Genomic DNA, 15,627 nt, shown 5'->3' on the forward strand with positions numbered 1-15,627 from the left:
CAGCCGGCTTACAACAAAAGCAGAGTTCACCATGGACAGGTCACCAATCTATCACAGGGCCACATAGAGAACATTTTGAATCATTTTTTTCTTGTCAGTATATTTATGAACAAGTGTGCAAAAACAATAATTCATGTAAACACTTTAATGGACTTATTTTGAAATTGGGTTATTATCCTAATGAGTTCCATGAATTCAGTTTTGCAGAAATATATTAATAACAACTCAACAGCATGGTCAAAGGACAACATACTGAAGTTATTAAGGCAGTAAAGTAGTCTGTGCTTTTTTTCTGTTTGCTGCACAGAAAGAAAGAAAGATGGTATGCAAACCTGCAGTGACATATTGATTACACAACAATCAACTGGGTGTTCATCATGCTTACAGAAAATGAAATAACATCTGTCCTGAAGTGAGACAACTTATCTCGTGAATATATATCAGTGACTTCATTAAGCCTGAGTGTCTGAGACTTTAGCACAGAATTTTTCAGGAACAACCCTGATTATTTCATATCCAGGCCGACCCTACAGAGGATTAAGTGGTTTATAGATAATGTATGAATCGATGGATGATCAGAAATGCTGGAATGAGCATGATCTTTTTTCTTTCTTTTTTTTTTTTTTTTACCAAAGTTAGCAATATATTTCTGTCATGACAAGACATTTTTTCATTTCATAGCCTCATAAAATAAAAGGCGATTTGCAGCAGTGACATCATTATGCATAGCTACATACTGACCGTGGCCTCTCTCGACATTAAATTAATCAGTCAAAATATGGTGACAGGTATCAGTAACAATCAAACCACTTTATATTGTTTTATTGTAAATGGCTGCAGTAGGATGCATTCTCATCAGGCTATGGGCAGGAGTTTTTGTCACCAACACAACAGCAGTTTGCTCTAGTTATTGTTACCTTTTTTAAAAAATATATATTTGCATTTCTTCTCCTGAACTATTTAAAGGGTAAATCAGCCAGATTACAACTAAATTAATTTTATGAAAACAATTACCACAATAGCACACCTTTACATATAAATCTAATGATTTAAATTATATAAATAAGACTAATTTCAAGATGCACACTTTTAAAATCACTGATCTAGCGTGCCCGCACTTGTGATATGAATGTAAGCACAGAAAGACATTGGGGTGACCTTATTTTGTCTAGAACACAGTGTCTCACATTTTGTATTAATTTTAATCTGAAACTACTTAAAAATAATTCTGTTGTCAGATTGAAATCTCAAAACTGCTGGGCTGGGTTAAATCCCAGATGTGTCAAGTTGCAAACAACTTTGATATATATAGTATATGAATACAATAATATGATAAATTGAATTCACCTCAGCTAAAGTGAATTAAACTGAGCTGAAGTTAAATGTATTCTTGTTATTATTATTAAACTTAACGAGTGGAGTAGAATAAAAAACAAAGAGTAATCTTCCGGAACCAAAAATGGGGAAGTTAATAGTGGATGCACTCAACTTTCCAAAGACGCGCATGTGCAGAGTCTATGAAAACACCGATGCAGGAGCGATGGTTGTTTGAGGTTATTCAAGAAAAACATGTCCTATCCAGTAAGATATTTTTCATTTTAGAAAAATGTTCTTTGTTTCTGTGTATGCTTATTGTGTCTTCGTGTTAAACACGTCTTAACCCCAGACAGTTAGTGTGACTAACGGAAGGTTACGATAACAATAGGTAGCATGCTAACTGGTGGCTAACAGCCAGTCGTGGTTTGGTATTTAACTGTTAGCATCCGTTGTAGTTTATTCGTCTTCTATGCGTCCACTTACTACGCAATCAAAGTTAATGCTGATGATACCGAGACAAAGTGCTGTTTTATATTATTCTGTGATTTTATCAAATATTGTCTCTGTTTCAGGCGTGCAGTGACTTCAGTTCAGTCTCGGTGTGACAACTTGGTGAGTGATCAGTGGATGGAGAACGTTACCATGTCAGCCTCAGATGGGACCGCAGAGTGTCCTCTGGTCTCGGAGGACATGGAGGGGATCTGTGTAATGCCTGACTTGAGCGCCATAAAGACTGAGCAGTCGGTGGGTGCAAGCCCAGATGACACATCGACCCAAAATGTGGCCATGGGCATCAAATTCATCCTGCCCAACCGCTTTGACATGAATGTTTGCTCAAGATTTGTCAAGTCGCTTAACGAGGAGGACAGCAAGAACATCCAGGACCAGGTGAACTCTGACCTGGAGGTGGCTTCTGTTTTATTCAAAGGTAAGAAACAGATACAGCATTGTTTATGTGTCATCAAAGTGATCGTCTGATTTGCTTGTCATCATCAACTGAGCAGCAACATTACTCACAAAAGCTCCGTCCAGTCCAGGGTGAAATACACTGGCTCCCCATTTGGGACAGAATTCAGTTCAAAATTCGATTGGTTACCTTTAAATCTCCACATCTCTAAAATTTTACGACACTTTTCTGCACCTGGACCCTTAAGATCAGAGAATGAATCATGATTTAATGTTCCAGGATTAAATCAAAGGGAAATTGTTTTTTTTGTTTTTTTTCTGTTTTGACCCCAGTGCTTTGAAACAAGCTTTCCTGTTTTGACCCCAGTGCTTTGAAACAAGCTTTCCTTTGCAGTCAGAAAAGCTCAGTCAGTCCTCTGTTAAAAAGCTTTTAAAAACCCACCTGTACAGGCTGGCATTTCCATAACATTTTATACCTTTTTCAATAATTTGTCAGTGCCTTTTTTAGCATTTCACTGTCTTTACTAATGCTTTCCTGTCTAATTTTCTTGTTTTAATATTGGTTTCTAATGTTTTATGGATTTGTATTTCCAGTTTTTTGAAAGTGCTTGCTATAATAATGTCATTCTTCTTTTTACAACTAATAAGTAACTAATGTTAATTTTCCTTTATTCTCTTTTAGCTGAGTGCAATATCCAGACCTCTCCTTCACCGGGAATACAAGTGCGCCATGTTTACACCCCATCCACCACCAAGCACTTCTCTCCCATCAAACAGTCCACCACGCTCACCAATAAACACCGTGGAAATGAGGTTTCTTCCACCCCTCTTTTGGTGCATTGTAAGTATTGTAGCTGTAACTTCAATTTCCTAAATGTTACCAGAAATTGCTAAATTCTAATTGTTACACCTGCTTGTTTCCCCCCTTCAGCTTTGTCCATTCATCAGCTGGCAGCCCAAGGAGAAATGGTGTTTTTGGCCAGCAGGATTGAACAAGGTAGGCAGGCCATCTAACCTGTCCCTGTTCACCATATAATCACAGTTACACAGTGGTGACATTTTGGAAATTACTCTCCTGGCCATGTGGGTGTTGGGAAGCACTTAGTTTTACTTTCAGAATGCACTATTTTGCTGATTTATTATTATTTTGTAATTAATCAGTGAATCATTGATTAATAATCTGGCCACCACAGGTTCCCATTGCATCACATGGGGTCTTCTTTTGTCCTCTGGCCACACATATGATGATCATATTTGTGATTTTATAAGAAAAGCAGCAAATTCTCCCACATATGATGCCGTAAACAGCAAATGTTGAACCTTGAAAAATGACTTAAATCATAGATTGTCAAAAAAAAAGTTGCAAATGAATGACCAATTTGAAAAAAAAAAAGATATTTGTTGCATTTTAAGTAGGGCTGAAGCAACAATCCAAATATCACTCAATTCACAAAATGGATAAGTATAAAAAATAATAATAAATGTGTGACAACTTCTAATTTTAAATAAAGCATTGTGGTGCTACAGAGAGCTTCTTTGGTACAAACCACAGAAAAAAAAATCACATCATAATTTCAATTATATACTTTAACATTGGAAAAGACATGTAAAAGCGACCCTTCCCACTAAAACCCAAACACATACTCCAATTGTGACATCTGTGAAAAATAATCACAGTGTGATATTTTATGTTTTTTGCATATTGTTCAGCCCTAATTTGAAATTTTTCAGGTTTTATTGACTCGATCAAAGTCAGGCTCTACACTTAATGTTGTTTAATTTCTTTATCTATCCTCGTGTTTATAGAGACGGTCATAAATCTTCAAGATGAAGAAGGCTTCACTCCCCTGATGTGGGCAGCTGCACATGGGCAAATCGCTGTTGTTGAGTTTCTGCTCCAAAATGTATGGAAGAATTCAGCTAATGTTAATTCACACCGCATCATTTTATTGCAGCAAGCCTTCTTTATTAATGTGCTCACCGTTTGTCATTTTGCATCTGGGTTGGCTGTAGGGTGCTGACCCCAACCTCCTGGCCAAAGGGAGAGAAAGTGCTCTGTCTTTGGCCTGCAGTAAGGGATACACAGATATTGTGAAGATGCTCATTGACTGTGGGGTGGATGTCAATGAATATGACTGGGTAATTACTGTATTCAAAAATGAGTTTTGCATTAGGGAAGTCTTTCATTCAGTTTGTTGTGGAGGCTTATTTGACAATGTTGTGATGTTGCCTCTTCACGGTTTAGAACGGAGGAGCGCCGCTGCTGTACGCTGTCCACGGCAACCACGTGCGCTGTGTCGAAATCTTGTTAGGTAAGAAGAAATCTATCACTGAGAGTTTGTCGTCTGTATTAACATTTATCAACCGACAAACAGAGCAGCTGTGTTTATGTGTTGTATCTAACATTAACGGTTACACTAATTGCTTTTTGCTGTGTTTTATGTCTTCCAGAAAGCGGTGCTGATCCCACCATAGAGTCCGATTCTGGTTTCAATGCAATGGACATGGCTGTGGCTATGGGCCATCGAAACGGTGCGTATGAAAAATCAACACATTGTCTGTCTGTGGCTACACTTAGTGCCAAACGACATGGAGACACGCAAAGGCTGAGGCTTTGTAGAAACACTCTCTGGAGTTATCAAACTATGTCAGGATCACTCCAACCTGTTGCGGAAATGTAATCATTTTAGGCACTATTTAAAATAAATTATGCAGTTTTCCAGTGTAAGAGCTCAGTATACAGTTAGCTGCTTGACAGTGATAATGCATTTGGAGGACAAATGTGTATTTTATCTGAAGGCATGGTTACCAAATAATAAGACAAACCCTGCCGTTTAATTTCAGTATAATTCACCAGTGGTTTTCCAATAACCACACCTTGTAAATCTATCAGTCATGACATGCACCTATCAAAAATTAGATTCCATCCTGTTGCTGAACCCAGATGTGGATTGTAGTTTGTCCTGTCACACTTAACTGCAGTCTGAGCGGGAGAGAAGTTGTTGACAGAGCTGCTGCTTCCAAGAAAGTGAAAGAGACTGCTAAAATAAACAGAGTTGCTTTTCCCACCAATTTCCCCTTTCTCCTCCTCTCTTGGAGTGAAGGATAACTGCATGAGAATGTAAATATTTTGATTATTACTCACTTTTAATGCTCAGTGAGCATAGAGCATACACAATGTGCAACACCAGTGCATCTATTTGAAATCCATCGCAATCAGGGTTTCTTTCCAAAAGGAAAAGAAGCTCGGCTCTGTCCAGTAAAACACCGTACGTTTCTCTGTTTAGTTCAACAGGTGATGGAGGCACACCTACTGAAGTTACTGATGGGAATCAGAGAGTGAACTGTTGCACTAGAGGAGACGTTCGGAGGGATGTTGCTGGGCGCTGGACAATCATGTAGCATGCCCAATTTGTTGGCCTACAGGAATATTTTGTCCTCTTGGGGGATATTTCAGCAGCGTTGCATCATATTATTTATATTATTTTGTATGCCTGATTCACATGAAGGTTTGTGCTGTGCAAATTTTCGGTTTTTCCTCGATCAAACTGTTATACTCTGCACTTTTTTGCATTAACTGTGGAGTAGCAAATCTAATCAGGACTGATTTTCAAATGTAAAACTGACATCTTCACAGCAGCCAGGCACACACTGCACTCCACCTGCAGTACTTTGCCAAACGTGCAGTGCAGTGTCGGCTTGATTTTGCTTGAACTAAGCATGTCAGTCTTTTAATGCTAATCTAACATCCTTTACCCATTACTGTGTTTTTTTTAAACTAACCTATCAACCATAATATTGAATCGTTTTTAAATGATAAAGAATTTAAATGTAAAACTCTGAATTGCCTCATTTTCATGCTGTCTGGTTTTCATAGTGAGCGTATTTCTGAGGCACATTGCACACACTTTGTGATTTTTATGATGTTGCCAAGCTGTTTGTTATCCGTTTACTGGAAATATTTGTGTTGATTGTACTGAATTTATTTATTTGAATTTGTTTAGACCGTTACAATGTCCGTTTGGTTTCTCTGTATTGTGATACAAATGTCCAGATGTATTGTGAATTTCAAAAGACCTCACATCACAATTAAATATCTCAGAAAGGTATTGTGGTACCGCTGTGTTTGTCACTGTATGATGGCGCTTTTGTTCTATAGCAGTTATAACGAGTGGCATGTCTGGAAATAATCTGTATGGACCTCAGCAACAGGGATCTTTTTGTACAGATATTTAACGACTTGCAAGGTTAAAACCACTCATCACTGAAATGAAGCTGCTTAAAACATCAGACTACATTCAACAGCACTGTATCCAAAGGGTGAATAAAAGCTTAACTTCAACAAAACTATGAAATAATCTGAGCAAAATCAAATCATGTAGATGGAATATTGTTTCATCAAAGCTCTTTTTATTACTATCAAGTTCATAGCAAAAATTGTTTATTTCCAGCTGTTCCATTACGTATATTTAAGTGTTATGCGTAAGTACAATTTTAAACTATTTAGTGTCTTTTCCTTTCTTGATGCTTTACCATTTAAAAATTCAGGTAAAGATTGTACAGAATAATACATGAAACCCGACAAATTCAAAGGTTCCCTATGAGCAGCATATTGGCAACAGAGGAGAGGAAAAACTCTCGTTTACCTGAACACCTGTGGCAGAACCAGGCTCAGAGAGGACAAACATCTGCCCCGACCAGTCGGGGTGAGAGTAAATGAAAGTCCTAAAAAGGAAAGCAGAAAGAGACTGCCAACAACACAAAATGTTAACAATGGCAAATGAAATGCTAATAATGGCAAATATGCATGAAACTCAAAATGCAGCCAACTGATACAGACTGTAGATGATTACTTTGTTACTCTGACAGGGAATGCGACAGAGTTACGTGACGATCGACGTACATTTGTCCAACTGTCTGCACAACATGACTCAAAAATGGAGAAATGGATTTGGATGAAATGTTCAGAAATGACAAGGACCAAGTGATCAGATTTTCTCAGTGATGCGTCTTTATAGTCTGGATCCATGGATTTGTTCAAGATTTCTGTACATCGTGAGATAGCGGCACAGTGTCGACGTAACTATGACAAGTGAACTACATCAGCAGCCTGCTGACGATCAGGATTGCAGTCCTACTACAGATCGACTGCTGCAGACTTATCCATCGGAAATCTTACGACTGAGCAGCCTTGATGCAGTACCGCGCTCTGACTGCTTTTCTCGTTTTTAAATTAGAATTTGAGACGACTTGATCGCAACAGATTAAAAGGCACAGGATCAACAAAATTCTTACGTGGGGGAATGAATGGGACATACATGGATGTCTGTGTGTATGGAGTGTACTGGTGATCCATTCATTAGCTGATGAAGCTCCAGGTTCACCAATCAGCAGGTTTCATTCTTTAGGGACCACATAGTTACGTCTGTGCAAAATGTCCTGGATGTCCAATTAAAACCAAATGCCAACGGTGCAGTCTATTGAGCCGTATTGGTAGCAAGGCAAAATTTCATTTCCCCAGAATTCCTGAGTTATAATTAAGATTTTGTTTTTAATCACACAATAATGTCCGAATATCTTACTTGATACTGCATGTGCTCAGTATCGGTAGCATGTCTCTGCACCACGATGCAGCCGCACACCTTAATCCACTGGTGATGTAGTTATTAAACACTTGTCATCTCTACTTCTGGAACTCAGCCATGCGATAAAGAAAACAATATTAGAAAAGACTGACCTGCACACCTGACTGGGGTAAGAAATGTACACAGGAGCAGCAGCAGTGTTTGAAGTTGAGGAGGGGAAAAAAAACAACATGTAGCAATTTTTTGACAGTAGCAAAGGTTTATTCCAGATATGGTGGTTTTAAGGAGGCCACAGAATTCAGGTTCAGTAACACAGAGGAAAACAGATGTACAGCAGGAGCCTTAAACACCACATTTTACACACAAACTCTCACTCTAACTGGACATAGAGACCACAGAGCACAACAAGCATTTGGATAGTCTGGTGGCAATAAAGAGGTGGAATGAGTACTAAAATACCTTACACTTAAATACTGCTACCCCTGTTTTAATACATCTGAGCACTATTCTAGAAAATTACCCAAAAATAATTCACTTAAGAGTACGCCAGTACTTTGTTCAGGTGTTGCAAACATTACAGAATGCTCACAGCCAAAGAGTTGACACGTTATTCATCTTCTCGAGTACTTTAATCGTTAACTTTCCACCTCTTGAAATAGACATTATAACATCTTGTGCCCCACATGGTCCTGTCAAGTTCTGACACTCCGGGGAGTCCCATTTCCTCTAGTTGGCCTCATCCTTGGATGCTTCATCAAAATTCTCCACCAGATCTGAAACAACAAGCGGTAAATTGATTGAGTGGGCAAGAAAGGCACGTCCGTCTGCGCAAATGACTCCGAGGTTGCCAGAGCGCAATTCAGGAAAAGTGTGTTTATCTGAAACATGATACTCGGTGTAATGCAATCCCACTTCTTTGCTCATCTCTCCCACATCTTATATAGACCGCAATGTGCTCGACATATGAGGCCTTCGACACTACTGAAAGCAGCTGTAAAAATTGTGGCGAAGAGCATCAAAAAGTTGGCCTGAATTACTCCATGAAATGTGAGAAACCTGCCTGTCCAAGTCGTGGCTCGCGGGGTCGGAGGTTAAAATGGAAACAATTCGAAAGCTCTGAGTAAACATGTTCCTTCAGTGGGAGAACAAAAAGGAAACTTAACTCCAATAACAATGTGATGGCGATGGCTGTTAACCCCGGTGCCATCAGGCTTCAACGGCTCCAATTGCTGAATACATATGTAATCGTTTGTTACATTAGTGAGAACTCGAGCTAGAGGGAGAGAAGTCCTGGGAAAAGCTGAGATTATTGTAATGGCAACCTCATGTGTTTGGCCCATTTTCTTCACAAAGAAAAGCAAACTGTATCGTACAATCTTATAAACAATGAGCATGAGATTCAAACACAAAAGCCCGCATTGCACCATCGTCAAAAGTAACTGATGAATCCCCTTCGTGTGACCCCTTTCGCAAGCCAAAAGAAAAGCAAACCTGCCACGGGTATTTAACTGAGAGAGAACGGGGGGGGGGGGGGGGGATCCTGCTGCGATAACCGACAAGTGTGAAGGAGGGCTTCCAAATAAAACCGCGAAAGCAGTTTGATGCAAGACAAACTGATTTTTCTTGAGATGTTTCAGTAATCTTTTCATTTGAAACGACAGAACAGAGCGCTGTGCGTGCACGCTTAAATGCAATTCAAAGTGAGAAACGCCAGCGCTCACCTGGAACGTCGTCGTCTTCTTCTTCTACTGCTGCAATCGGCGCTTTTCCATCTGCAGCTGTAAGAAGAGAAATGAGCTGTGAGAAGCGTGGAGTGGCCAGAAGCAATTAAGATCGCATCCTGAGGGCGAGATTCTTCTCTGGAAACAGTCTGGAGAGGAAGAGTTCGACTAAACAGAAAATAGAGCTATAAATCTGCGGCGCGGTAGACGCTGCGTCGTAATTCGAGCTCACTGACCCTGTTTGGGCAGAGCTTCGGCGAGTCTCCTGAGGCTCGTCAGGCTGTCGGCTCCCAGCTGGTTCAGGATGCCCGGCAGCATCTCGGTCAGCTGCTTGGTCTCAGCGTGGCCGGTGATGGTGAAGGTGTTGGCAGCGAGGGAGGCCTGCACTTTGGGATTGTTGAAGTGGATGACCGTTCCTTGATTTGTAAACATGTTGACCTGGAACAGAGCAAATTCACGCACTGTTAACACTAAAACCAAACAGAGTGACTTTGAATCTGGTGTGAAGCTCGCTGCCTACCTCTTCAATACCAGAGATGTTGTTGACACCAAGTTTCTTTAGGGAGAACTGGAGCTTCTTGTCATCTGCGGTTGCTGTTCTGTGCACCACCTTCTTCTTTCTGCGAGCGCTACCCTGCAGGGACATTCATGGAAACACACTGGTGCTTAAACCTCCAGGTCCTAATGATAATGCATCATTTTCTGTAGAGCCTGATTTGAGACTTGATTGGCCCAAACAAGATGATGCATATATTCAATTAAATTCCTTTATTCTATTCTATTGTGTACTTTCCCTTACATATTTTTAATTTTCCCCCTTTTTAACCACGCCTGACGTACGTCAGCGGGGTTACTGCATTCGCTTTGGTATCTGGTTGGGTAAGTATGTATGTGTGTATGTCCGGTCAGATATCTCTGCAAGTGCTGAAGTCAGGATAATCAAACTTGGCACTGAAGATCAGTCTAAGGTCCCCTGCTCAGTTGTGGAGTTAGAGGTCAGCAGATCAAGTAGGAAGGGAGATACGTAGGATGATCAAAATTGATACAGAGTATCATGCATGGGCGTGGTTCTGCCCTCTACTGAGGGCTCGTCTAGTTCTACTATGTTAATCAGTTTCAATAAATTGAAAATCACTGTATAAAGTGAACGCATTTATTTTAAACTTATGTATTGCTTTTGATTTATCCCATTTTCATAATATAAATCTATTCTCCTGTATTTTCTACTTTATCTTTCACGTTTTATTTTTACCTTTGCCTGTAAAGCATGTTCTCTCTCTCACTGTGTATGATAAGGTGCTATATGAATAAACTTCCTCCAAAGTCTATTTATATATACAATATGCTGTACATTTAATGAATTTTGATCACACTTTGGGTTTCATAAAAATGCCTTACATGAACATGACCAACTCTAATATTGACATTTACGCTAACATGCAGCAGCCCATGTCAATAAAATCATTTGGTTTAAACTTAGACATAAATCTGACATTCAAACACCTCTTTTCAAAGCCACATTTGGTCCCACATTTATCTGAGCTGCAGGAACTGACTGGAAACTACGGGTTATTTCTGCACACGCCCACCTAGCCAACCTCTACTATAGTCTGCATGTGGGGCGTTTAGGGAACATTGGTAAACTGTGACATATGGCTAAGCTGATGTTTGTAAGGGAGGTGCTTCAGACACAATTTTATTTATACCTTCCCTTTAGCAGATGCTCCGAATTCTGGCAAAGCTTATTTTAAGTCCTAAAAAGTAAATTAGCAGAAATGTAGCACAACATGGAAGCAAAAGCAAAAAAACATTTCATTCACCAAAATTAATGAATGATTGGGATAATTTGGGCTGATCAAAATAACTGTGACGGCCATAATCGCGCAGTCCCACTGCTATGTAACAAAGCCATATATCAGCTTGTATAGAAACTAGTCACAGGGAGTTCTTTAGAGCCTAAGTTCTAAGTATCCGCACTGCCTGAGCTCAAATGTTATCACTTCACATTTTTTAAGCCTTTCTCTGAGTATCTAAACACTCCTTCACACATTTATTTTAGTACAGTATTGATTTCACTGCGTTTGTCGGGGTAGTTTATATGAACCCATCTGTAATCTTGGTTGTAAATAATGGAAAATGCATTGCTCTACAGCACTGAGAAATAGCAAACACTACGGAGCGCTTTGCAAAAAAGTCAGCATTTAACTTAAATTGCACTTATTTTGCCACTTACCTTGCCTCCGATGCGGACTTGCGCTTGCAGTTTAGCAAGTTTTTCTTGATTCATAACTGATTCTTTCATCTGCAAAAAGAAGGAACAGTGAATACAGTTATGTTGGTGTCATCAGCACGGCTGATCTTCACATAGACTGGGCTCAGCTTTAAGACACTTGTTGGGTTTTTTTTTAGCTAAATTTTGTTTTAATGTCTAAACACAAATGGGTTAACAGCAAAACATGTTAGGCATAAATAAAATGTGTTGTGGTTGAGGAAAATTCATCACAGCAATGCAGCCAACAACACACAAAGCCAACCATGCTGCTAAGGAGGTTACACTGTCAGACTGCAATACGTTAAAACACGAGACACCTTTGTACCAATTCAAAGTCTAATATCTTTATGGTAGCAATAACTACAAAAAAAATACTGCAGCATATTTTGTCTTGATGCTGGACATGGACTAATGAGGTTAACCTTTAGAAAGCAGTTACTAGTTTTTTCCTGCAGTCATTGCAGACATGTTGGCAACTTCTGCAGTGTTGTATCTGAGCAGAGAAGCACACACACTGAACAGAAATTAGCATCTCGCTGAAAGCTGTGCAGCTCCTCAGCTAGCCTGCTTTTTAAAAATTTACTCAAGCTTTCAGTGGCACGTACATGTTTAGCGTGACCTGTTTCTATTCATGTGCCGATCTGAGGCTCTAACACGATCAATACTACTGGAATATCTTACGCAGAAGACAAACAATGATCAATGTGCAATGGAAATAGAAAGATGGGAGCATGGTGATAGATATGAGGTGAAGGCGACTTAAGGTGTTTTCTTGGCAGCTGCATTGTTACTGTATCTGACTCTGTTTTGTCAACAGTATGAATGAATGAAGTACAAACTCACATATAGACAATTGTGCTATTCTGAACAAAGATGAGTGGAGCAGATTGTTTTATCCTCATTGTGCTGCCTTACTGGCAAACCACAATCTCAACACACTCATGTATTGCAATAGACAATTACCAGCAGAACAGAGCATAATGAGCATCACCCCAACATCACTTTAAGTGCAAAGTAAAGCTACTTTGCCCAGTTGAAATTTGTTCCTTGAATATAGCCAGATCTTTTTTTCCCCAGTGGAAAAGAAATTTAAAGATTAGAATTAACACTTTAAGTTTGATTTATATTAAAATTCCAGTATTTGTCAAAATAATCGCAAGACGATTGTCCTATTTTTTATAAATCAAAAATCTAGCACAGTATGTAACACACATTTTTTTTCATTAGACCGAGTCTTTGACATGGCCTACTTGTTAAATTTTTAGCAAATTAGAAATGGCCCTTTATTAGACATGAATTACCACCCGACCAATTAGATCTACATTACTGTCAGTCCCCAAATATTCACATCCACACTGCATTGTCAGTATGCAACAGGGCTGCAACTAACATTTATTTTCCTTGATAATTCATTGGTCAGGTGTTTGCTCTATAAAATGTAAGAATATAGTGTTTTCCAGAGTCCAAGGTAACATCCTCAAAGGTCTTGCTTCATCATCAATATAAAGGGGTTCACTTATACTGTTTTAGAAGAGCAAAGAAACGAGAAAGTTTTCAAATTAAAGAAGCTGGAATCAGAGAATGTAGACTTTTCCAAGCTGATTAAGAAATAATTGGAAATTAAATTAGTCGTCAACCTGCAACAACTAACTGACCAGATATTAACCGATAAATTAATTGCTACTTTTAAATTGTGAATGTTTTCGTTTCTTTCTTCTTCTCACTGAATGTCTTTGGATTGTGAACAAAACAAGACATTTCTGGCTTTGGGAACCACCGATCCACATTTTTCACGATTTTGTGACAATTTATAAGCCAAGGCACTGAAGCATTAATCAAGACCATAATCGATGGATTAATTGAAGATGAAACTGATCAACCAATCGTTGTAGCTCTGGTGTGCAGCCTGGCTAACAACACGCACTGTATTCCCTAAAAAACTCACATTATACAAACTAATGTCATTTAATAGCTCAGCAACCAAGGGGAGGAATGAGGGAAATCCAGATCCACTGACTCACATGTAAACACACAGCAGCAGAGCTGTGCAGCTTCAGTGTGGGTGTGGTAACAGGAGGCAAGACAGTTTTCAAAGCGATAAGAAGCTTAAAAAAATGCTAATAAAGAGCTGACAGGGGCACAGTAAACGCTGCCCAGTTAACAGGTATATTAGCCTTCGAAAGCTAACGGTTATCATGTTTTGTAGTCAATATTGCCAACAAGCGAATACACACAAAATGCCAAAGGGTGTGGTATGCCAAACAAAACAAACCCAAAAAATACTGCAGGTAACGACAGGACGGTTTTAGCTAAATACCAGTTTACCGAAACAAGGTGTGGTTCAGCTTTTGAGCAAGAACTAGCAGGCTAACTTGAGTTAGCTTGTTAGCTAACAGTGAGACTGAGGAGTGGACGGCCTGTCACTCACAAACTCCCAACACCGTCAGTAAGGTTAGCTTCAAGCTTCAGATTTCAGCCATCTAGTCAGAAAAGGCTTTCGTTTACCTTTTGCCGTCGGATCGGGGGGAAACAGTGCACGGAAGAAGGTATTTAAAGCTCCTCACTGACCTGTAAACTAACAGCAGACACATGCGGGGAGCAAGATGGAAGCGAGAGAGGAGGCCGGACGTGACGTCAGGAAAGAAGTGAACTCCTGTGAGGGTATTTCCTGCCCTCAGTTCAGCTCCGCAGGCTGAAGGAAAAACTTCACCAATCAAATGCAAAGGTTCAGATCAGTCTTTGGACATACATGATTCTGGGCTGCAGATATCTGAAGATGACTTTATTATAATATAAAATGTATAATTAACATGGACATAGGTGTATTTCAACAGTGTAGATCACACATTAAGTTGGAAACTGTCAGCCCTTCCACAGGACAATTTGAGGTGCTTGGAGGTGTAAATTAAACCTGTTAAGATATGAAGCCATCAACTCATGTCTTTCTCTAAGACTACCAGCAAGTATTAAAGGCCAATTCATGGACGAACAAACAAGCATCGTCAATTACAAACAGTGTGTCCTTCCTGAAGAGGGGAAAGCCAAACAGCACATTTAGAGCAGCCCATAAAAACATGGGTTATACATTCATTGTGAAATATACCATCTTTGCAATATTTTGAGCTGAAAAACTTTTAGGAGTTCTATTATGTTGTTGAAGTACAAAAGCTTGTACTTCAACTGACAGCATAGGAGTAAAGAAATCACATACAGATGTATTTAGATTTTTTATTTTTCATTGAAGGTTACTAATTATCTGATGCACATAAATTAATAAAAATACAGTTAACATTTTGTTTACCAAAGGGATCACCATTTCAAATGGCTCAGGGGAAAACACATGTTGCTGTATTTGAAGGACAAATTTCACCCATGGGCACCTATTTGTAATTTCAATACCGAAAAAAAGACTACTAAAAAGAACTAGAAGCAACAAACTAAACTTCACTTCTGTTAAAATTTTGAGATATGTGTGCACTGCTGTCAACTGAAGGAGCAAACTTTGTGCTGTGCTCTCTGTGATGCTTATGGATGAACCACAGGCAACTGTCTGCTGTATTACAACAATTACAGTCATCATTGCTACTTTCTCTTACACTAACACTGGTGTTGCATTAACAAAATCCGGGCATCAGAGTTTTAGTGAATTAACTTTACCTGCCAGATCCTGGACAGTCACAAGTGTGACCAATAAGATTTGAAGGTTGGGCAAACGTATTGCTATTACTATTGTTACTTTAAACGGGGATCAATCCATCATCATTATTAATCTGATATAAAAAAATGTTAATGCAATTAACACACCTGTAGCACAGAATCCCTGAAA

General features: G+C 39.3%; 2 protein-coding genes across 3 annotated transcripts; one reads left to right on the top strand and one right to left on the bottom strand.

Annotated features, from left to right (window-relative positions):
* Positions 1-1,473: 1,473 nt before the first annotated feature.
* On the top strand, positions 1,474-6,332 carry ankra2 (ankyrin repeat, family A (RFXANK-like), 2). The gene is made up of 9 exons (XM_022193078.2): positions 1,474-1,581; positions 1,890-2,245; positions 2,906-3,064; positions 3,155-3,220; positions 4,030-4,127; positions 4,237-4,362; positions 4,469-4,535; positions 4,675-4,755; positions 5,511-6,332. The coding sequence occupies exons 2-9, from the start codon at positions 1,945-1,947 to the stop codon at positions 5,564-5,566; spliced, it is 954 nt and encodes a 317-aa protein (XP_022048770.1). The 5' UTR covers positions 1,474-1,581; positions 1,890-1,944; the 3' UTR covers positions 5,567-6,332.
* A 1,715-nt stretch (positions 6,333-8,047) lies between these two features.
* btf3 (basic transcription factor 3) lies at positions 8,048-14,455 on the bottom strand. Of its 2 annotated transcripts, none has more exons than XM_022193076.2 (6): positions 14,370-14,455; positions 11,763-11,831; positions 10,050-10,163; positions 9,766-9,967; positions 9,530-9,586; positions 8,048-8,581 (listed from the first exon to the last, which is right to left on the bottom strand). In XM_022193076.2, exons 2-6 carry the CDS (start codon positions 11,829-11,831, stop codon positions 8,535-8,537), a joined length of 489 nt encoding a protein of 162 aa, XP_022048768.1. In that variant the 5' UTR covers positions 14,370-14,455; the 3' UTR covers positions 8,048-8,534. The 2 variants fall into 2 exon arrangements, with proteins under 2 accessions (XP_022048768.1, XP_022048769.1); XM_022193077.2 differs by having other exon boundaries at positions 14,307-14,430.
* Positions 14,456-15,627: the final 1,172 nt, after the last annotated feature.

This window comes from Acanthochromis polyacanthus, chromosome 18 (genome assembly GCF_021347895.1).
Source record: "Acanthochromis polyacanthus isolate Apoly-LR-REF ecotype Palm Island chromosome 18, KAUST_Apoly_ChrSc, whole genome shotgun sequence".
NCBI lineage: Eukaryota > Metazoa > Chordata > Actinopteri > Pomacentridae > Acanthochromis > Acanthochromis polyacanthus.